The 24,667-nt window shown below is 40.5% G+C and overlaps 2 protein-coding genes across 4 annotated transcripts; one reads left to right on the forward strand and one right to left on the reverse strand.

Moving 5' to 3' along the window:
* The first annotated feature begins 1,025 nt into the window (after positions 1-1,025).
* LOC125900641 (dehydrogenase/reductase SDR family member 13-like) lies at positions 1,026-14,746 on the forward strand. 3 transcript variants are annotated; one of them, XM_049595770.1, is made up of 7 exons: positions 1,026-1,137; positions 1,236-1,342; positions 2,796-2,914; positions 4,488-4,611; positions 7,222-7,394; positions 9,226-9,379; positions 12,740-14,746. In XM_049595770.1, the coding sequence occupies exons 2-7, from the start codon at positions 1,315-1,317 to the stop codon at positions 12,997-12,999; spliced, it is 858 nt and encodes a 285-aa protein (XP_049451727.1). In that variant the 5' UTR covers positions 1,026-1,137; positions 1,236-1,314; the 3' UTR covers positions 13,000-14,746. The 3 variants fall into 3 exon arrangements, with proteins under 3 accessions (XP_049451727.1, XP_049451728.1, XP_049451726.1); XM_049595771.1 differs by having other exon boundaries at positions 1,036-1,138; positions 1,276-1,342; XM_049595769.1 differs by lacking the exon at positions 1,026-1,137 and having other exon boundaries at positions 1,145-1,342.
* Positions 14,747-16,267: 1,521 nt separating this feature from the next.
* On the reverse strand, positions 16,268-24,667 carry LOC125900774 (uncharacterized). Its single transcript, XM_049595991.1, has 6 exons — positions 24,553-24,667; positions 21,878-22,213; positions 19,960-20,052; positions 19,545-19,874; positions 19,117-19,434; positions 16,268-17,243 (listed from the first exon to the last, which is right to left on the reverse strand). The coding sequence occupies exons 1-6, from the start codon at positions 24,593-24,595 to the stop codon at positions 17,230-17,232; spliced, it is 1,134 nt and encodes a 377-aa protein (XP_049451948.1). The 5' UTR covers positions 24,596-24,667; the 3' UTR covers positions 16,268-17,229.

Below are 24,667 nucleotides of genomic sequence, written 5' to 3' on the forward strand. Positions count from 1 at the left end.
CTTCTGTAGTGATGCGGGCACTGCACCACACCGTTGAGGTGAAGAGGGAGCAGAGCCAGAAAGCAAAGCTTTCGATTTACTGGTCCATCTATGTCCCAACCCTCACCTATGGTCATGAGCTGTGGGTAGTGACCAAAAGAATGAGATCACAGATACAAGCGGCTGAAATGCCTCCGTGGGGTGTCTGGGCTCAGCCTTAGAGATAGGGTGAGGAGGAGCTTGGAGTAGAGTCGCTGGTCCTTCGTGTCGAAAGGGGTCCGTTGAGGTGGTTCAGGCATCTGATGAGGATCCTCTTGTTAGAGGTGTTTGGGCACGTCCCACTGGTATGAGGCCCCGGGGCAGACCCAGAACACACTGGAGGGATTACATATCTCATCTGGCCTGGGAACACCTTGGGGTCCCCCAGGAGGAGCTGGAAAGTGTTGCTGGGGAGAGGGATGTCTGGGGTGCTTTGCTTGGCCTGCTGCCCTGGTGACCTGGCCCCGGATAGGCAGACAATAATGGATGGATAGACTACTTACTTAGAAATTTAAAAAAATGCAAACAAAACCAAACTTTTAATTCCAGATTACTCAGGGCCCCCCTCCTACCAGGGCCCTGAGTAATTAGTCCCACTTTCCCCCCACAACAGCATACTTGTTTTTGACATAGTGAGACACAAAGGGAAGTAAAGCTATGTTTATGGGAAGAATCTAAATACTCTCTAAATAAAGATTAGAAGAATATATCAAATATATCAGATATCAATCTGTTTCACTGGTTTGTGTCTTGTTGAATTTATTTTTGGATCTTATTTTTTATTTATCCGTTTTGTGTCTTTGGTTTGAAAAGTGACAAAAAAAATCTACTAATAACTTTAATTTAATATTAATATTGAAATGTTAAATTTAAGTTAAAGAAAAAAAAACATTTTATCAACCTTTAGATTTTTCTCCGTTTTCCACATTTTTAAACAAACAAAAAATAATTATTTATTTTGAAGGTGTCCACAGGAAGTGGGTGAATAAGTAGGTGAAAGATCAAACTGCAGCGGGACTTTCAGTTGAACATCAATGGGGATGACTGAGCACCTTCAGCAGAGCCGGTCGGACCGGACCGACTCACCGTGCGCCTCAGGCAGGTAGCGCCGGTCGGACAGGTGAGTCCCTGCAGGTGTGCAGCTTATAAAAGGCAGTGATTCCTCTCAGGTAAAGAATCAGACAGCTCTTACTAACCATGTTTCACCTTCTGCTGCTGGCCGGTGTGGTGCTGGGAGGATACATCTTCCTCACACAGACTCTCTTCAAAAGGTCCAAATGTAAAGGAAACGCAGCGATGGCCGGCAAGACCGTCATCATCACAGGTGAGTCTGTCTGTCTGTCTGTCTGTCTGTTATTACCGTCGCACTACAGGCAAAACAAGAAGTACACACAGACACTGAAAATCAATGACTCTTGGAACATATTATTTCTGAATGTAATAACCAAGAAAAGCCTTTTACAAATGATATTTTGAAGGAATAATTAATACACACATTAAAACTAGAGCTGAAACAGTTAAACATGAACAGCTTTGGTTTTCAAAGCAGCTTTTCAAAGTCTGCCTCACATGAGCTTCACAATAAAACAGACAAGTCATTAAATTACAGTGTAAGACTGATGATTTGGTGTATAAAACTGACACAGTGGCTACGATAGGACGATAGGATGATCTACCTGTAAAGTAAAAGTTTGACTTTCTAAATCAAACACAGAGATACTAATTCAAAATTAAGATCCAGATCAAGATTAACTTTTTTGTCCCACAGAGTTGGAAATTTGTCTCGGGCCCTACACCCATATTGCAGCTATAGAAATACAACATAGTACACAGATAAATCAACATTATACCCAACTTAGCAATAAGAGACCAAATATATGAGTAGCCACTGATGATCTTATTGGCTTTTTCACATGCAGTACCGATCAATCATTGACTTGTTTCTCATAGTCTGAAAACTTTGACTTGCCATCTCATAATTTTGATATTTTATTTCAACATTTCCGATCATAAATTGACTTGTTCTCCAAAAAAAAAGTCTCAATAAGTCGTAGTTTTCACTTAGTATGTTTGACTTAAAGGGATAGCTCTGATTTTTTGACGTGGGGTTGTATGGGGTCCATAGACAGTATATTACATGATAGATGTCAGTCTGCACACCCCCAGTTTGGAGAAGCAGACTCGAGTCCGATACAGAAGCTAAGCAATGTACTGCTGTGGACAGGGGCAGCAACAAAACATATTTTAGCCAATTAAAAACAGTCCCATCTGAAACAACCAGTGTCAGTTTAAGTGTACGCTACATTGAGAGCATTTTCACTGCTTTATCTTTCCGTCTCACAGCCTGTTTCGACAGAGCTTTAGTTCCCCACTGATGCTCTCATCAAAGCCAGACTCCATAGAGAAAAACAGTAATTTTACTTCGCTGAACACAGAAGCTGCTGGTCTGAAGCTGCTTCAATCAGTTAGTTAATTTGTGTCATCGTGTGACTTTGGTGAATTCGAACAAACCTTCAGCAAAGTAAAATCACATGTTTTTCTCAGTGGAGTCTGGCTTTGAAGAGAGTGATACAACGTCTTTATTTTACCGCTGGAAATCACAGAGGATCACTAAAGTAATAAGGATTCATCCTCTCGTCTCAATGCATAAAAGTTTGTGCCAGTCCATACAATAGTTGTGGAGATGCTTTAGTCTGGACCACAGTGGTGATGGACAGACTGACCGACAGATCTGAAATGTTTCAGCATTTGTTTTTGTTGGTGTGTTCTTGCTGCAGGAGGAAACACCGGTATCGGGAAAGCCACGGCGCTGCACCTGGCCAGGAAGGGAGCCAGAGTGATCCTGGCCTGCCGAAACCGGGACAAGGCTGAGACTGCCATCGCAGATATAACAAAGGTAAGAACGAAAAAGAAGGATGACCCTTTGCGAAGCTCCGCCCCCTTGTGATGGTCTGTCAGAGTAAGCATGGAGCCCACACTGTAACTAACTGCACTCCATGAAGAAATATTATCATATTTTTGGAGAAATGAAAGAGTGATTCCAGAGAGAAGCAGACAGAGGGGTCTACAGTCTGTGTTTGAAGGATATATCCAGGATGTCAAACTGACTCAGCAGCAACAACAGGTTAAAAAGACAAAGATAGTTAGAAGCTAAAGCCGAACTATAGGCTACAGATCACAGTGTAAAAGTGAACCACCACATCACTGCTGATCGCCACACAAGACAAGGCAAAGGCGAGACACAGACGAGACAGAAGATATATAAATATGTATGACTTCTAGTCTTCATATTAAGTCTGTGGTCTAATTATAGTCAGAGGTGGACAGAGTACACAGCTTCACTACTGTGTCACTAAAAGTACAGATACTCCTTGTCAAATATTACTCCAATACAAGTAAAAGTAGCTCAGTCAAAATATTACTTAAGTAAAAGTTCTAAAGTATTTGCTTAGAAAAATACTTAAGTAAAAGTACTTAAACAAAATCTCAGGTAATACAGGAAAGGAATGTAGCTTTGTTGTCATTCTGATGTGATTCTGCTACAGAAATGTTTATAGCTCAAAAATAAACAAATAAAGTTAAGAAGCCTTAGAACACAAACTCAGCTGCATTCATCAACAAATGAAAACAAATTTCACCCCCCCAACTGTATTTTTCTCACAAAACCCAAATTTCCTTTTCTTGTAGTTGCATTTGAACACATCATGAAGTATACGCTGCAAAAACTCAAAATCTTACCAGGAATATTCGTCTTATTTCCACTCAAAACAAATCTCATTACACTTGAAATAAGACACATCACCAAAAATGTAACTTGTGTTCAGACAATTTTCTGCTTGTTTCAAGCTAATTTTCACTTGAAACAAGCAGAAAAATCTGCCAGTGCTTGTAATAAGAAAAAAAACCTTGCTCCACTGGCAGATTTTTCTGCTTATTTCAAGTATCAAAAACCTTGAACGTGGGCTTTAGATATGGGCACGGATGCTCAGGGCCGGGGGGAGTTTCTCCGTCGGTTTCTTCCTCCATCGCTGCTGAAGCCATCAACACCGCTATTGCAAGATGTGGATGTGAACCGCCAAAGTTAAGTTTCGTTTTAAGCTTGACATAGTACAGGTACGACAATACGGCTAAGACAAACCGCGCGTGAATCAGCAGAAACAGTTTATTTTCTTCAGCTGTCGTAAGAGCAAAAGTAGTGAGTAACGAGAGCATCAATAGAAATGTCGTGGAGTAAAAAGTACGTTTGTCCTTCAAATGTCGTGGAGTAAAAAGTACGTTTGTCCTTCAAATGTAGTGGAGTAAAAGTAAAAGTATCCCCCAAAAATAATACTCAAATAAAGTACAGATACTCAAAAAATGTACTTAAGTACAGTACTCAAGTAAATTTACTTCAATGCTGTCCACCACTGATTATAGTAGATATCCAACATAGTCTTCACCTGTTGACAGACCTGATGATCTTCTTCCAGCAAACAGGAAGTACTGACGTCCTCTACATGCAGCTGGACCTGGCCAGTCTGAAGTCTGTTCGCTGCTTCGCCGAAACATTCCTGAAAAATGAGTCCAGTTTGGATCTGCTCATCAACAACGCAGGTACACACACACACACACACACACACACACACACACACACACACAGAGTTACAGAAAGACAAATTTTATGCTATTTTTTAAAAGTGAGACAAGAATGTGATCAAAACCTGAACCTGAAGAACAACGTTGAACAACTGCGGTGGTCATAAATATTGTCAGCTGTGTACTAGAGTACAATCTGAACCATCTCAGTAGGTAATAAAATATATAACTAACCAGTAGTTTAAAGTAACTGAGTACATTTACTCAAGCACCTTTCTTAAGTACAGTTTTGAAGCACTTGTCTTCTGCTACTTTCTCCTTCTACTCCACTACATCTCACAGAGAAATATTGTACTTTGCACTGCAGCAGTAGCGGCTCTGGCACATTTGGTGCCCTAACGTCAGTATGGGACGAGGTTGGAGTGAGAATGTGTTGACCCCAGAGAGCAGGTAACGTGTCGTGAGCTGGGGAGGGGGGGGGGGCCCGGGGGCGACAGGAACCCAGAAAAATGGCGTCTTTATTATTTAGTAGGCTTTGCTATGTAGTTATGTAGTTATGACCTTTTGTCATATTTCAAAATAATAGTAGTGCTGGTATTAGTGATTGATTTTTTTCCTTCCCCCATTTGTGGCGCCCCCTATGGATGCCGGCGCGCTTAGCATTCACCTATATATATATCGCCTGTGGCTCGGGGCCAGCACTGTACTGCTCTCGTTTGTCTGACAGCTTGATGTATGAGGTTTATTTTGATACAACATTCGTGGCTATCACATCTTTAACAGCACGCACTGTCACACATTCTTTCTCCCAACACGTCAAATATCGACGCTTAGTCAGTGGCCCCACATGTGTAAATATGACACTCAAGGTACCCTCCTGCATTCGTTTTGGACACTCAGGGACAGTATGTCAATTTACCCTCATTACATGCATTGTGTCTTTTCAAAATAAAAGGAAATGTACAGTTTCTGCTTGTTAAATGCATACAGTCTTTTTCAAAATAAATGTAGAAAGTAGATAAAAGATTCTTCAAGTTTAGGCAACAAAAGAACATGGTTTGGTCTGGAAAACCTTGAAATGAGTATGTTTATTCCTAATGTGATGTAACTATACGTCACTAGCATGGTATGCTCCACATACTAGCACACTATGTCATTTGGGAGCCTGGTATCACTCCGAAGTCGTCAAAATCTGGCGCTTGGGCAGTGGCTTGCGGTGTCAGATGGGTCCAACAAACATCGACTTTCACCTAGGAGAGCAGTGTTCAAGTCCTGTCAGATTATAAAGCCAAACCCTGTTCTTTTTTCTTAAATCCAACCACGTGTTTTTGTTGATCACAGCAGCATGACTAATGAGTGAAACTTACCTGTGAAGTAATTTGATTAAGCACAGTTAAAAGACTCTCTGTTACTGCAGATATTTTGACATGTCATTGCAAGGAAAAACTCAGGTGAAAGAAATTTCCCGGTAAGACATGACAGTGAGCCAGCAAACACAAGAAGATGACCTTGAGATTATCTCGACGAGATGGAATGCAGTTGTTTGTACTGCGTGCACTGTACCTGTGACTTAGTGTGTAACTCAGCGGTTGCAATACACACCTGATGTGGAATGCATCAATCGTCACACGTTTAACAGAACAAAATGTTCACAGGGACGAAGATCTATTGTCTTCTTCAAGGTGACACGACTGACACCAGAGTTACATTCAAGACAAACGGGGAGAGTCCTGTGAAAGTGTGATGCATTCACTTGTGAAAAAAATCTGCACCTTTCCTGAATTAACGAGATAATATTCTCATTAATTCAGAAAAACAATGCTAACATTTTTTCTTGGAGCATGTTCAGTGCTTCTGTAAAATCCAGAGCAGCAGAGCTGGTTAAATTTTAACATTTAATATTTTACTTTCTTTTTACTTTTTAATGTATTTAAGTGATTTTTATTTATTTTTTTGCTAATTTAATTGAACCACATCCACCAATAATATTATAACAATATTTTCATAATTATGCATAATATTTTTTATCAAACAAACACATAAAATTTATCAACAAACACATAAAAAAATCAAAAACAATTAATTTAGTTTATAATTTATGAAAAAAGAATATTTTTTAAATTTGTTTTCATGTTTACAGTTTGGTATTTTTTATGAATATTTTTAAATGTCAAACAGAAATATTGACAAGAATGGATATTAATAGCCCAAAAATTTCCTTTTGGTGACACATGACTTCAGAATGAAATTTGAAAAAGGAAAAATAAAAATAAAAAAAACAACAAGTGTGTCAGCTAGATGCTATTTTATTATTTTTAATAGTATCAGTATAATAATAATGATCATAATATAAATACCTATTATTATTTTTTTTAATATTATTATCATTAAAATTATATTTTTACTTATTATTATTATATCTATGTATATACATATATTTTTTTACATGTCCTGTCTTGTGTTAAAGTGACGGCTGCCCTCTGTGATTTAATGTTTAGGCATCAAAGAGACGGCTGGTTCGTTGTGTTCAGGTTAACATGAAGGGAAACACACTGCTGGAAAAACAAATGTCCATTGCAGTCATGATGCCTGAAACACTCTTTAAATGTAAATCCGTCTGTCCTGCAGGTCTGGTGGCTGATGGGCGGACAGAAGACGGTTTCGGCATCGAGTTCGGGGTGAACCACCTGGGTCACTTCCTGTTGACGTACCTGCTGCTGGACCGTCTGAAGGAGGGCGGGGGAGGACGAGTGGTCACTCTGTCCTCCATGGCTCACCGCTGGGGACACATCGACCTGGAGGTGAATCACTGAGACAACACACAACCACACACTTCAGTGATGCGTTCAGAGTCACACTTATTTTAGTGTTTATAGTTCAACTTCTTAATGGGTACACGACAAAATATGACACTGTAATGTTCACGTAAAGTAAAAAAAAACTAAAAATATACTGATAAAATGAGAGAATCTATCTATATGAACAAAAGGAATTTCATTTGTTGTCATCTGAGATAAAATGTCGTTATCTTCCATTCTTAACTTCCCTCTTTGTTTCTGAATGTCCTCTTTTAATTTTCTTGTTTTCAGTTTTTACCTCTCAAAATACAACAGTTCTCATAACTTTGCTTATATGAGCTCTACACAGTATTCAGAGTGTATGAGTTGTCTGCACACGGCTCTCAACATGGAAGTCACTGAGCCGGCAGCTAGCAGCTAACAGTGCTAACAACGGCAGCAGTGCTTACAAAGCTAACGGTGGAGCCCGGTCTCACTCTAAAGTCATGGAAATCCAGCGCTTGGGCAGTGACTTGCAGCATCAGAAACCAATGAAAAAGGCGTCCTTAAACGTCGGCATGATATGCAGCTGGTTGCCGTTACAGTTTTTTTGCGAAACCTACCCACATGCTTCTATTGCCTACGTAGTAAATGTAGTCCATTTATTTTTAAGGAGACAGTATGATAACATTAAATTTCCTGTGAAAACAGACAATGCATGTAACAGCTGAACTTGACTCTGCGTCCCAGATCGTCAACAACCAACACACCCAGGGTACCTTGCATGTCATATATGGACGTGGAAAGTCGATGACCAAACGTCAATATGTGACGAGGTCGGACTGAGAATGTGTTGAACAGTGTTAACCAGGGGGAAGCAGAGAGTGGGCGCTACGCTGTCATGATGGCGCCATCCTGATATCAGGGGTAATCTCTGTATGAGTGCAATCAGAGTGACGGCCGTTAGCTAGCCAGTGTGGGATAATAATTAGCGCTATGGCTAGGGTTAGCTTGGTTCGGTGTAAAGTACGAGCTATAGCTGGAATCAAGTCACAAAGACATGGCATTCTGTCGCTCCATTTTTGTTCTGTCTCTGTACTGATGTTGGCTCGTAGAGTATCCGGGTGACCACAGATTCTTGGGGCCATCAGGACAATCTCAAGACTTACAGGCTTTCATGACACAGCGTAACACAAATTTTTCACTCAAGTTAAAACATCTTCACACAGCGCGAATTCATGTCCATTTGTATCTTTACATTGACTTTGCATGTGTTCGGGCCGCGTGAAAAATTCGCTTTGTGTTTGTTTTGAATACACCTTTAGAGTTTCACTCTGTAGTTAAGCTCATTTCAAGAATTAAATTACCAAGTGAATCAACTGTTTTTAACTTGCAGCTCGTTTCAGTGCTGATATTTCATCAGTATAAACAATCTAATGTCAGATAGAATCATGTATCAGTCACAGGAGACATCTTACTGCAGAGCAAGCTCCTTTCCATCAGTTGATGTAATTAAACCTGAAGGTACAGCTTGTCTTCTGCTCCTGGCTCTGATTCAAACTGAATCATTAAAATATGATTACATCACAGATGAGAAACGGCAGATTATTCAGCATCAGAACAGGTTGTTATGTTTCAGGTTTTGTTTGCTGTGACTGATGTCATACTGCCTCTGTCACATAAAGACATTCTTTCACACCTGCGTGCTCTCTGCAGGGAACATTCCTCCTCTACAGCTCGAGGCTGGGCGGGTTACATCATCACACCATGTCACCTGTGCTCAGCATTGACTTCGTGATCTCTCAGGTGATTCTGTGTTTTCATGAACTTGTGTGTGTGTTTGTGTTGTGTTCAGGCTCTGGCAGCTACCGGACACCTGGGCACCGGCAGGTACAGCTGGCAGTTCTTCCAGGCGTACTGCAACAGTAAGCTGTGTAACGTGCTCTTCACCCATGAGCTCGCCAAGAGACTGAAAGGAACCAAGGTCACCTGCTACAGCGTCCACCCAGGTAACCAAACAAACCCCTGCAAATTACCTGAAGAACAGGCCAAATACCTGTCTGAGGGAAATGTAGTCGCTGTCTGAATTACTTTTACAGGAAGAGTGACGTCTTTTTTGAGGTCCCGGAGATGTAAATGCCTTTATAAGTCTCCATACTGGCAGAAAATATGTCTGCATTAACATTGCTACGTACATCATGCATCAGCATATAACAGCTGTACGATATCTTAAAAAAAATACACATACAATTGTCTGTATGATAGCTAATAAATTCACACCCCTACTGTTTAGACTAGGTTTAGGAAAAGAATCATTGTTGGTCGTTGTCACAAAAGTACTTCACATTAACTTAACCAGGTTACGCTAAGGAGAAAAAAAGTGATTGGTGTGTTGTCACATTAAATACTTAAACGCAAAGTTACATAGGTTAGGTTTGGGAAAAAAATATATGGTATGGTTGGGCATCGTCACATTACGTACTAGATATAACGTTACTTAGTTTAGGATAAGAGAGTAAAGTTACGTAGGTTAGGTTTAGGAAAAGAAACATGGTGTGTCTTTAAATTACGTACTTAACGTTAAGTAACATACTCAAGAAAAGTTACATAGATTAGGTTTTTGAAAAAGAAACATGGTTTGGTGTTGTCAGGTTATGTACTTAATGTAAAGTTACGTAGGTTAGATTAAGGTATAAAAACATAGTCGGTTGTTGTCACGTTACACACTTAACGTTAATTAACAAAGTAAAGTTACATTAGTGAAGTTTAGGAAAAGAAACATAGTTGGGCGTTCTCAGGTTATGTACTTAACGTAAAGTTACGTAGGTTAGGTTTAGTAAAAAGAAACACGGCTGATCGTTGTCACGTTCCATACTTAACATTAAATTACGTACTTAAAGTTACATAGGTTAGGTTTAGGAGAAGAAAGATGGTTGGGTGTCGTCACAGTATGTACCTCACGTTATTTAGGAAAAGAAACACGGCTGATCGTTGTCACGTTCTGTACTTAACATTAAGTTACGTACTTAAAGTAAAGTTACTTAGGTTAGGTTCAGGAGAGGAAACATGGTTGGGTCTCGTCACATCATGTACTTAACATAAAGGTACGCTGGTTAGGTTTTGGGGAATTAAATTACGTAGGTTGGGTTTAGAGAAGAAACATGGTTGGGCATTGTCAGGTTATGTACTTAACGTAAAGTTACATAGGTTAGGTTTAGGAGAGTAAAGCCATTTAGGTTAGGTTTAGGAAAAGAAACATGGCTGATCATTGTCACATTCCGTACTTAACATTAAGTTATGTACTTAAAGTAAAGTTACGTAGGTTAGGTTTAGAAAAAGGAACATGGTTGAGTGTTGTCATGTTACGTATTTGATGTTAGGTAGCGTACTTAAAGTAAATGTTATGTAGGTTAGGTTTAAGGATTCAAATAAGGAGGAGGAGAAGGAGAAGAAACATGATTGGGCGTCGTCAGGCTACATACTTAACGTAAAGTTACGTACATTAGGTTCAGGAAAGGAATGTTATGTAGGTTAGGTTTAGAAAAAGAAACGTGGTTGGGTGTCGTCACGTTACGTACTTAAAGTTAAGATTTGTAGGTCAGCTTTAGGAGAAGAAACATGGTTTGGCATCACGTTATGGATATAATGTAACAACATGACAATGTACCTAAAAATAATAATAATAATGATAAGTAAAATAAAATAAATAATAAAATAAGAATAAATAACTCAAAGCTCATTTTCTTTCACACTGCATACGAACACCAGTCTCGTGGAATTAGTTGAAACTTGGCAGCCAAGTTTAAAACAAGCTGGAGACAGGAAATGGCCTTTTTATATATCAGACTTCCACTGTTTCCACTTTTTAATGCAAATGCAAATTGACAGAGCACATTAAAAACAGGTGAGTTTAATCACATTGGCAGACACGTGTTAACAACAACACAAAGAAGAACCAAACCCAGAGTTCTAATTAAATGCTTAAATCTCTGACATGTTTACTTCGTTCACTGGAAAGAATCTGACAAGAATGCAGTGTGCATTCATGTATGAGATTAATGTTTGTATGTTTCCAAGGGCGAGTCAGAAACTCCTGTACGACTTCAACGTGACAGCAACTATTTCAGGTGTTTACAATGAGGACATTGGGACTTTATTGCTGTCTCGTTTGAGGACACTGGGACTTGTCTCGTTTGTGGACATGTCTTGTTTGAGGACATTGGGACTTTAATATTGTCTTGTTTGAGGACATAGGGACTTAATTATTGTCTTACTTGAGGACACTGGGACTTAATTGTCTTGTTTGTGGACATTGGGACTTTATTGTTGTCTCGTTTGAGGACACTTTGACTCGTCTCGTTTGAGGACATGGGGACTTTATTATTGTCTCGTTTGAGGACATGGGGACTTGATCATTGTCTTATTTGAGGACATTGGGACTTAATTGTCTCATTTGAGGACATGGGGACTTTATTATTGTCTTACTTGAGGACACTGGGACTTAATTGTCTTGTTTGTGGACATTGGGACTTTATTGTTGTCTCGTTTGAGGACACTTTGACTCGTCTCGTTTGAGGACATGGGGACTTTATTATTGTCTTACTTGAGGACACTGGGACTTAATTGTCTTGTTTGTGGACATTGGGACTTTATTGTTGTCTCGTTTGAGGACACTTTGACTTGTCTCGTTCGAGGACATGGGGACTTTATTATTGTCTCGTTTGAGGACATGGGGACTTTATTATTGTCTTATTTGAGGACATTGGGACTTAATTGTCTCGTTTGAGGACATGGGGACTTTATTATTGTCTCGTCTTAGGACATGGGGACTTTATTATTGTCTTACTTGAGGACACTGGGACTTAATTGTCTTGTTTGTGGACATTGGGACTTTATTGTTGTCTCGTTTGAGGACATGGGGACTTTATTATTGTCTTATTTGAGGACATTGGGACTTAATTGTCTCGTTTGAGGACATGGGGACTTTATTATTGTCTCGTTTGAGGACATTGGGACTTAATTAGTGTCTCGTTTGAGGACAGTGGGACTTTATTGTTGTCTCATTTGAAGACATTGGGACTTTATTTTTTATCTCGTTTGAGGACACTGGGATATTATTGTTGTCTTATTTAAGGACATTGGTTTGACAACACCATAAAATACCTGTGGGCGTGGTCACAGGTGAGGTAGAGTACACCTGTGATGTCAGGTGTGGTCCCACGTGCATCAGACTTGAACCTTTGAACCCACAGTTGTTTTCATTGACACAAAGCTCAGCGTGAAGTTGATCTATTAACTGTGACGCTGAGGTCTGAGAGTCTTCTACAGCTCTCAGTATTTTAACCGGGTGTGTCTGTGCTCTCCTGCAGGTGTGGTTCGGACTGAGCTGTCCCGTCACGTCAGCCTGTGGCAGAAGGTCTTCATCGAGCCCATAGCGCGGCTGCTGTTCCTGGACCCCGAGGCTGGAGCTCAGACCACGCTGCACTGCTCCCTGCAGGAGGGAATCGAACCTCTGAGCGGACGTTACTTCTCCTGCTGCGCCATGCAGGAAGTGTGCGCCCGGGCCCGAGACGACAACATGGCCCGGAAACTGTGGGAGGTCAGCGAGAAGCTCTGTGGACTCTCTTAAGGTGGAATGACCACAAAGGACTTTTTCTGAACCTTAAAGTGTTTGTGAAGTCCAGGAGCAGTAACAGTTTCCTCCGGTGTTCCAGCGTGATAAGTTTATGTTCGTATAAGTTTATAAGTTTTGCTGTGCAGCATTTTGTAATTACAGTATTCCTCTCACATCATCACTGCCCACATATAACTGTGGATTTTTATTTTATTACTTGAGAAAAATGTATTGTTTGGATTCACTGAATATGACAGGAATCTCTGTTGGCAGTTCTTTTTTATTAATTTGCTCAAATTTGACTAAATTTTATTTTAACAAATCTGAATTCTAAAGCAAATGTCAAACTTTTCAGAGCTGACTGATATCAAATGACACATTTCCTCTATATCTGAATATATTAAAAAAAAAAGCTGTTAAAAAGTTAAATATCTTGTAAAGCTTACAGTGTTTTTAAGTTTTATTTTTACTTTATCTCTTTTATTACAACCTTTACTCCACCTGGTGTGTTTGTAGTTGTAGATTGTACAAGTGTCATGTTAACTTGCGTAACTGTCTCAATAGAGTTGATAAAAAAATAAAATTCTAACAGAAGAAATGTGAAACACACGAAGAAGTGTTTGGTCTACATTGCTGGTTCCCGACATCCAATAGGGCTCGCCAAAGCTTCACGGGGGGTCATGAGGCTAATTTGATTTTCAGAGGTGTAAAAAAGCTTTTTTTTTTGTGCTAAAACATATTAATGAACGCTCATTTAGATCTTATTAGTGATGTTGATAGGTTAAATTCAACTTAAAAGGCTGTGTCACCTTTATTACAAGGCTCAAATATGTTTTGCGGCTCCAGACATTTTTTCTTTTTTGGCCAAAAATGGCTCTTTTGATGGTAAAGCTTGTCGACTCCTGGGGACACATTGAAGTCTTTTGAGGACTTAGGGGTCAGTTACCAAATTCTAGCCATGCACTTTTTCCGATTTTCACAGTTCCGACATTTTGTACAGTCTAAACAAGGAGGCTCTCTAGATCGACCCAAGAACTCCCCATTGGAGTCGTTATTGTCTGACGACAATCTAGGTAAACACATATCACAAATATACAGCTTACTGTTTAAACATTCCAGGGTTAATACAACAGTCATGTGGGAACAGGACCTGAGTATTCAGATCATAGACAAACGCTGGGGTGAGATTAATGAGCGGTCAAAGAGAATTTGTATCAATACCAGGTATAGACTCTGCAATTCCAAATTTATACATAGGGCCTACTTTACACCTGAGGGACTGAGCCATGTTAAAACCAATTCTTCCCCTCTCTGCTCCGTTGTAAACCAGAGCTCAAACACATGGTGTGGTCTTGCCCTAAGCTTGGACGGTGGTGGCTTGAAGTTGAGAACATCCTCAGAAATGTATTGTTACAGGATATATCTTTAACACCTGGGATCACAATGTTGGGAGATCTGACTGATCTGAAGCTCCCGTCCCAAAGGACAAAGGGTCTTGTGAGCCTAGCCATTACAGCTGCCAAACGATGCATCACGAAGATCCCCCTGATATGGTGGTGGATTAATGAGGTCAATTCATGCGTCAATTCACCTGTGCTATTAGAAGTCGCCCATGGCTGTTTCATAAGACTTGGGACCCATTGATGACCTCTCTCTTCTCATGGAACTGGTTCTATACAGAGTTATATTGTGTTTTGTTATGTTCTGTATGTCATCTCTGTCTTCAATGAATGTGAAAAATGAATAAACAGAAAAAAAGGTTGCCGACTTGTGTGCTAATAGAACAATGGCTGAGCCACAGGGAGAAGAAAACATTACATTTGTCAAAAAAAGGATTATTAAGTATGTGTGATTGTTTAACATTTTAAATATACATAAATCAGAGAGAATCACATTAAAAAGTTCCTTAAAATATCAGGAAAAGTCATCTCTGATTAAACAGAACAAAAATTAATCTGCTCAAACTTCCTCCAAATCATTGTTTTGCAAAAACTTCCTGCAGTTATGGCATCAACTGTTTGAGTTAATTGTACAGTTTATCAGTTGTTCTGTACTGTCTTGAATATAATAAATATCGTAGAAAAGACACCCCAGACGAAAAGAGGTTGGGAACTGCTGCCCTACATTATTGAGGACATGCTGTGCTGCTGCCACCTAGTGGCTGATGTCTGAAACATCAGACTGAATCATTTGTGAAGGAGACATTCACATCAGTAACAATACAGTTGGTACCTTCTCAAAGTCAGAGAGGTAAACCTAAACGGCCACGCCATTGAATCTGACCAAAGGACTGCTCCTGTGTCAAGGATCCTTCAAATTCTACCAAGGGACGAGTGTTTCAGTCAGAGTATTTGTGTGTATCCCAAGTCTTTATCCACAGTTTGCCAGAATTGAAGGCAGGGCTTCTTCAATGACCAACACATTCTCACTCCGACATATTGATGTTTTGGTCATGGACTTTCAACGTCCACATACGACGTCCAAGGTACCCTGGGTGTGTTGGTTGTTAAAGTTCTCAGACGAAGTGTTAACTTCAGCCTGTTACATGCGTTGTCTGTTTTCAAAATACACTTCTGTTTTCACAGGAAATTCAATGTTTACATACAGTCTCTTTCAAAATAAAAGCACTACATCGGTGCAACAATGCAAATTGACTTTTTATTTCCCCAACAACAAACACACGTGGTTGAATTTAGGAAAAAAAAAAGGGTGTGGCTTTAGAATCTTATGGGATGCAAACACCACTCTCTCGGGTGAAACAAATTTTAAGGTGGAATGTTAACTTGTAATGTTACTCAATGCATGAGTTGATGACGTGAATCCATCAGCACACCTTAAATTTCACTGTGACAACTTTGACCATCACTTTAGTTTTTATATGACACACACTTTTAGTAATGACTTTAAAAATATAGATTCATTTGGAGCGGATTATGTGAAGGTCATATATTCTAATCCTCACTTCCTGTGGGCTACAGCAACACTAAACCCCTGAGCTTGCCTGAGAAGGACTAAATGCACAAAGCTGCTATTTTGAAATATCCCATGGAGAGAGACTCTCACTGCAGCCTGTTCTATTTTGTTGTGAAAATGTGGGCGTGCAGCCTCGTTCTGTGGACGATAAACCAGGTGCAGACTTCCATCTGTGTCACCGCTGATGAGGAAATACAGCGAGTGCTGGACGGAGCAGTGAGTGACAACAACCCCGCCCACATTTAAGAGGACTGTCTGAACGCACAGAGGGTCTAGGTACCATGTCTGAAGGCTTACTGCTGGTTCCAGAGGTGCTGGACTGAAAGGGTTTGGTGGAAACGGGGCTTTAAATGAGTAATTATTAATGAGACATGGACAGTGGTGGAGGAGGTATTTAGAGCCTTTACTGCAGTAAAAGTACAAATACCACACAATAAAAGTCCTGTATTAAAAATATTCCTTCAGTGAAAGTATGCAAATAAAACAAGAACAAGAGCTGATGAGAATAAACACATTTGTAAATCACACAAAGTTGAAAAGCATGAAAAGAAAATACTCCAGTAAATCACAAGTACCTCAAATTTGTACTTAAGAACAGTACTTGAGTAAATGTCTTCAGTAATGGATTATATATTTTTTACGTACCTTGAACCGACACTGCTCACGTCAATAAACTGTTAAAGTGTGTTTAAGTCAGTAACTTATGTTGGGTTTACACGGGAGTGAGAAAGCATACAAAGTTAATGCAAAGACCAGACAGCCAGGCAACACAATGACACAAACGTGCGAAATTTGCAATATTTGCTCAGGTTGACATTTTCAGCTTTTTCAATTCCTTGTAATACACTATGAACCGAGTGAACGTTAGCTGTTAGCTGCCTTCCCCAGTTAGTTAGCACAGCCGTTAGGACAGCGGTTAAGGACGAATATTCGCAAAGTGTGTAATACTCCCAACACTCCAGCAACTTTATAATCATGCAAGGTAAAAATCAGCATGGCGTTTGGTGTGAACACAACATTAAGCACATGAACTCAAAAACTGGGAATTCAAAAACACTCAGAACAATCCCTCTTTAGTTATTTTACACAACAGACACTCTAATTAAGAAAAAAACCCCAGAGCACCCCCGCTGAATCCAGCGATGATCCATCAAAGCTTTAACAACAGACAAGTGAGACACATTAACCAGTGAACACTACACTGGTTCAGTGGAGCTGCTCATCAACTGCATGTTCACTGTGATGTCTGTTTCATCTTCGGCCCGTTCTTCTTTAAAAACCTTTCCCTGCAAAGAGAGGACAGTCAGCACAGATTCCTGCTGGACACAACACATGGACAACGTAACATTACCGTCTTCTTCTGTCTGTTAATGTGACGGCTTTTTGTCACTCAGTCAGAGAAGACTTTCTGTTAATGTTCCTCACAGCTTCATTTAGATGTTTAAAGAAAGAGACTCTGGCTGATATTTAGCACTTGGTTAAGAAGAGGAAGGAGTATCACTGCTGGAAAACTGGTGATTTGAAAAGTTCTCTCTCAGGCTGCATCATCACTGGATTTTAAAGGAACAATATTAAAATGGGTACTGCGGTCCAAATTTAATATTTGAGAGTGGTCTACCCGTGGCCCTGTGCTGCCCAGACTCCAATCTCAAGTGGGTTGTCAGGTTGAGGACACTGAACCCACACGAGCGCAAGACGAGCACAACTCTAACAATAACAAGAGACACTGAATCCGACAGGCTAATGTATATGTTTACAATGTATTTACTGTTTGCAAATGTCACACTAGTTGTTGCTAAGGTAGAAAACAAACTCAATCCAAGAAAAAATGTTGGCATTGCACATTTCTGCAAACCATATGTGACATTTGTACATAATTATGTAGCAGTTATGTTGAAACTTCACCATTCATGTGGTTAGGTTTAGGCACAAAAACCACTTGGAGATGGTTGGGAAAAATACTTAAGATACCCGCACAATTGCCACTGGAAATTCCATCATGTGTCGTTAACACCCAGGTTTGGTGGCACAATGTCTGCTCAAAATGCTGCTGGAAACACTGCAATGTATTGCTTAAAAACACCCAAGTTTGGTGGCTAAAATGCCACTGGAAATGCTGCAATGTGTTGCTATGAAACACCCAGATTTGGTGGCACAATCTCCATTGGAAATGCTGCTGGAAACACTGCATTGCTGCAAAACAACCAGGTTTGGTGGCACAGATGCAGCTGGAAACTCTGAGATGCAAAGTTAAAAAACACCAAGGTCTGGTGGCAGAAACTGTGCTCGAAACGCAGCTGGAAATGCTTTGATGTGTTCCTAAGAAACATCCAGCTTTGGTGGCACGAACGTCACTGGAAACGCAACAATGTGTCACTAAAAAACACCCAGGTTTGGTGGCACTGATATTGCTGGAAATGCCACTGAAAATGCTATAGTGTGCTATAGTGTGGCACAACTGCCTCTGGAAACACTACAATGAATTGCTTAAAAAAAACTCAGGTTTGGTTGCACAAACATTGCTGTAAATGCAGTGATGCATTGCTACAAAAATAATTAAGTTTGTTGGCACAAACACTGCTGGAAACACTGCAATGCATCACTAAAAACCACCAAAGTGTGGTGGCACAGTCACTGCTGGAAAAACTATGATGTGTCACTAAGAAACACCCAGGTTCGGTTGCACAAACGTGGTTGTAAACACAGCGATGCATAACCGTGATGTGTTGCGAAAGACACCCTGGTATGTTGGCACAAATACCACTAAAAAAGCTGTGATATGTTGCTAAGGTTTAGTGGCAACTCCGGATGTCAGCTCCTATACATGTTATTAGAACTGTGTCAATTTAGAAACATATGAAACGTACAAATGAAACGTATCCATGGTTTGCAGACATGAACAATACCAACATTTTCCTCTGGTGACTGGCTGCATAACCAGCCATATCCCGTCTGCTCCGTTAGCATGTGTTAGCATGAAGGTGTTAGACAGCCTGAGTTGGGGTCACTTCTTCAGCTGTGTGTCTCAAATACTTGCTGCCTTGATAACACTGCTGCACATGAACCACAGAGAGATGTTCATGTTGTTGATGTTGAACTAGTGATACAATATTTCCCTGGATTTTACGACAACCACCGATCTGTATCGACAGTACTGACCTTGGACATTGAGATGTACGAATCTCTGCAATAGGACATCTCCGTACCCGCAGACAGTGCACAAGTATATGGCGCTGTCTGCTTGAGTGGGTTTAATCAGGGTCAGACTGAGATCTCCAGTTTGCAACAGGTTTTTATTCAGTTGGCCCCTGTAAGAGTTTTTCTTCTTCCCAGGCTGGTTCAAATTGGCTGCAACGAGTGTGCCAGTGTCCATACGACACCACTCCACTGTTGCATCTCCAGGCAGCTTAACATGAGGCCTGAATGTCAGTGTGACAGATTTAGCACACTCCCTGACCTCCACCACCTGAACGACAGCTAGGAGGGAAACAAACCACAACATCAGTTTTCAGTTTTACAGTTTTTAGCAGAGGTACTGAAGTTAGGAGGAGCAGTGGCCTACACTGACATCCATCTACAATACTGACGTTTGACAGTGAGGTGTACGACCTTCTGCATCCAGACTTTTGTGTGCGAGTGGACGGTGCAGATGTAGGTGGCACTGTCTCTACTCCAGGGTTCTCTCAGGGTCAGACTGAGGTCTCCAGTTTTCAGTGGCTCTTTCTCCATCTTTGTGCGGTCGCAGTAAAACTCGTCCTGCCCGACATGCAGGTCACTGCCATTCTGATAACTGTGGATCATCATGGGCTTGGGGGCACAGCGGCTCCACTCCACTACAACGCAATCAGGCAGCTGGACTTTGGTTTTGCAAGGAAGCTTGACAAGCCACACCCCCTCTTCCACCTCCACCTGGGAGACTGAGAAGACAAGAAACAGCTGCATACAAACACACAAACTGTACTAGAAGCTTTCAGAGGTAACAGGTGACAACATACAACATACCTGGAATGGTGTTGTACCAAAAATATACTGCTAGACCCGCAGCAAAGACAACAGCCAGGACAGCAAAGGCTCCAGCAGGGAAAGTGGGCAGTTCTGTGGGCAACAAAAACAAAAACATGAGCTTCACATGAGCCTAAAACAATTATTTTAATGCTTTATGAAGCATTTATACTGAGCAGCAACCTCCAAGACTGAAAAATTAGAGGCAATGGGGAAGTGCAAAAAACTGCAGTTGCATGGCCACTTGAGGCTGACTCCAAAACAGAGTCAGTCCCCACAGACCCCATGTTAAAATGCCCAACTTTCAAACAGAAATTAACATGTTTACAGCCTGGTACAAAAAACAGTTTCTGTCTTTACAGTTAATTTCAACATTTATGACAACTGTACAGAGGGTGAATTTTTTTTTAAAAATTACCCATTTACATTTTATCGAGGCCCGAAGTTACGCATAATTAAGGGCACAGCTTTTGAGTGACGGGCTGTCTGTGAGGTACTGCAGCACTCTGCGGGGTGTGGGCGAAGTTCAGGGAGGCTATGGAGAAGGACTTTTATTTGGCCTCAAAGAAGTTCTGGCAAACCGTTAGATGCCTCAGGAAGAGAAAGCAGGGCTTGTCTCAGGCTATCTTCAGCAGGGGAGGCGAACTGCTGACCAGGACTGGGGATATTGTTGAGCAGTGGAAAGAATGCTTTTAGGAGCTCCTGACCCTGGCCATCACAACCTCCATGGAGGAGGCAGAGTATGAAGACTCAGGGGAACCCTTGTCCATATCCCTGACAGAGGTTGCTGAGGTAATCAAAAAGCTCCTTGGCAGCAAGGCATCAGGTGTGGACAAGATTCACCCTGAGAAGCTGAAGGCTCTGGACATTGTTGGGCTGTCTTGGCTGACACACCTTGTCAGTGTTGCTTGGAGGTCAGGTATAGCACCTGTGGAGTGGCAGACTGGGGTGGTGGTTCCCCTTTTTAGAAAAGGGGACCAGAGGGTCTGCTTGAATTTTCAGGGTATCACACTGCTGAGCCCTGCTGGAGGCCTGAGAGGACTAGAAAGATTAGAAAGATTAGAAAGATTGTTCTCTTCACAATTTCCCTCATCAGCTTTTATTATGGATACAAAGTCAGAAGTTCTTACATCACTGACTATCATTTCCATTCGGTCACACCTGAGGCTGATCGTTCGAGTGTCGGGTTGATGAGTTACACAATTTAAATTTTCCCTGAAACATTTGGCTTAATAAATTATTTCCAGTGTTCAAAGACACTATAATCATATTCTGGGTTATTAAATAATGAATTCACAATCCGAATATCAATACATGGGGCGTTGGTGGCTTAGTGGTAGAGCAGGCGCCCCATGTACAAGGCTGTTGCTGCAGCGGCCCGGGTTTGACTCCAGCCTGTGGCCCGTTGCTGCATGTCTCTGTCCCTCTCTCTCTCTCCCCCTTCATGCTCCACTATCCTATCAATTAAAGGCAAAAATGCCCTAAAAAATATCTTAAAAAAAAAAAAAAAATACATACAGATGCAAATAAGAATAAAATTTAAAAAACCCAATAATGATAAAATAAAAATAATAGAACTAATAATATTCTTATAAAAACATCCTGTGACTCTGAGCAGGACACAGTACAGATTATATATATAATATATATATATATATATACACACGTATATATATATATATATACTCGTAAATATATATATATATATATATATAATCTGTACTGTGTCCTGCTCAGAGTCACAGAATGTTTTTAGCAGTTTATGAGGACAACCAGAAGAAAAACCGGGCCACCAAACCTCAGATAGCCGGTGTGAAAACAGCTTAACCTTTCACAGGCCTCCATGCTGCTCTCTACTGCTTACTAACCTGTTGTCCAGTCTGTATGTACAGTAGGGGGGTTAGGTATTGTTCCTCACCTATGACCTGCAGCCACACAGTTTGCCGTCCAATTTCACTTTTATCATTGTGGATGGTGCAGGTGTAGATGCTGCTGTCAGAGTGGTGGGGTTTTTTCAGAGTGAGGCTGAGGTCACCAGTTTTCAGAGCATCAGCTGACATCGAGGTTCGGCTGCTGTACTGCTGGTTTTGAACATAAGGCTCATATTTGTCCTGAAGCTGGTGGATGGTTGAGGGATTGAGATCGAAGCGGCTCCACACCACTTTGGTGTTCTTAGGTAACCCAGATACCTGGCAGGGCAGCCAGACAGACTCCATCCCCTCTAACACCAACACGCTCGATGCATGCTGGGAAACTGGGAGGACACAGACACAAAAGGATATCTAAATTATTTATGTATTTATTTTTTTTACTTGTTCGTTTACACATGAAAAAATACAACTATTGCAAAGTATGTATTCAGAGACATCAACATATATACAGAGACACTTTCACTTACATGTTCTCACATATACATACAGTGATGGAAAAAAGTTTTCGGACACCCTTAAAATTTTACACAATCTCAAATATTCTCATGAAATATTTGTGGAAAAATCTTTTTTGTGTTTCAAAAGGTGTGGCTGCATTAGACAGATACAAACAAATATAAATTATATTGTTTTGTTTATTGTTTACAAGAAAAACTAACAAAACTAAATTCTGGACAGTTTCAATATGTCAGTTCTCAACATTGTCGGTATCAGTGTCAACAAATAACAGAGAATGTGTTCAAAACTGAACAAAAAATAAATAAACCATCACATCATCAAATTAATATTTAGTAGTCCTGCCATTGGCACGTAGTAGAGCTCTAATCCTGGCTGGCATGTTCCCCACGAGCCTTTCACACTGTTGAGGGGTAATCTTGTCCCATTCTTCTTGAATTACTGCTTTTAATTCTTCTAAATTCTTTGGTTTATGCTTTGAAACAGACCTTTTGATAATCCACCACAGATTTTCAATGGGGCTCATGTCCGGGATTGAGCTGGCCACTCTAAGACCTGGATACTGTGCTCCTGCAGCCAAGTTCTACTGGCCTTGGATGTGTGGCAAGGGGCATTATCTTGTTGAAACATCCAGTTTTTACCTCGACGGAACAGTGCACGTGCAGAAGGGAGCATGTGGGTTTGGAGAATGGTACAATACTTGGTAGAGTTCAATGTGCCATCACAGACAGTGAGGTGACCAACACCAGCAGCACTCATGCATCCCCAAACCATGATACTGCCTCCACCATGCTTGACAGTAGGTACTGTACATGCTGGAGATAATGCTCGCCTGGCCTTCTGCGTACCCTCACATTAGTAGGAGGAAGATAAAGCTGGAAACTGGACTCATCTGACCACAAAATCTTCTTCCAATTCCTGGCTGTCCAGTTCTTGTGTGCCTGGGCCCAATGACGCCGGGCTAACCTCTGTCTCTCATTGATCAGGGGCTTCTTGATAGCCTTGTAGGACCTTTAGCCATGATCTAAAAGTTGGCCACGTACAGTGCGGGTGGAACACTGGACACCAGTTTGGTTTGACCACTGCTGCTGAAGCTCCTGTGATGTCATTCGGCAGTTTTGCCTGCACATGCAGATCAGGATGCGGTCATTTCTTGCTGAAGAAACCCTTGGACGCCCAGATCTTGGTTTGTCTTCCAAGCTGTTGGTTCGTCTGTATTTCTGCAGAGTGTATCCAACTGCTGAAGGACTGCATCTGCACTTCCTGGCTATCTGGCGGCAGCTGTATCCTTCCTGAGAATCTTTATCTTCAGGCGTGTTTCCTGCGTTAGGTTCCTTGTTTTAGCCATTTTTGTGTCTGAAGAACTTTCAAATGTGCTGGCTTTATGTAGACACAAAGCTTGGCAACAAAAATTGTGTCTTTTAATAAAAAGAACGACCTTCATCACTGGTACCAAAATGACCCAATACTCAAAATTTCTTATGTATTTTTATGGAACCAATCAATTTTAATTTTTTAATGGCTTTTTTAGGATTTATTTAGTATTTTGGCTGTGACTGTACTAAAAGAAATTGCACTTGAAGACCTAAGAGTGATTCTTAATGCAATATTTCACAAATGTATGGGGTGTCCGAAAACTTTTTTCCACCACTATACATATATATATATATATATATATATACACATACATATATATAAAAAAATAAACAAAAAACTAGATAAATATTTAAACATATAAATGCTGTAAATTCATTTGTAGTTGTTTAGTTTTAGACATTAATCTCACACAAACCTCCAGGAATAACTCTGAGATACACAGAGACAGAATGACACATTGATAATTTAACATCCCTCTTCCTCCTAAAAACACTGAAAATGTGTTCAGTACCAAAGTACAGAGGTGGGAAGTACTCAGATCTTTTACTGAAGTAGTCACACCATAATGTAGAAATACTTTCTTACAAGTAAAAACATTTCACATATTAAAGAAAAGTGGTCATATTAAACATGAGAACAGGTCTGTGTCTGCTTCTTTTTAGATATTGCATTACTGTATATAGACCAAAAGGAAAACTATAATCTAATAAGTTATTTTGATTTTAGCAGCTTTGAAATTTCTTAATTTTACAGAGAAACTTTTGTCTTAACTGCTGACAAACTGAGACTAAATGACAGTGAGTTGTCATGAGAGTGAACGTTATCTTACCATGAGTGAGGATGAAAAACACCACAAACGCCTTCATCTTCATGGAAAAATAATCCAGTCTGATTCCTTCTTCCTCTGAACTACGACCTTGTCACTGTTCTGCGTCCAGTCAAAG

This window comes from Epinephelus fuscoguttatus, linkage group LG14 (genome assembly GCF_011397635.1).
Source record: "Epinephelus fuscoguttatus linkage group LG14, E.fuscoguttatus.final_Chr_v1".
Taxonomy (NCBI): domain Eukaryota; kingdom Metazoa; phylum Chordata; class Actinopteri; order Perciformes; family Serranidae; genus Epinephelus; species Epinephelus fuscoguttatus.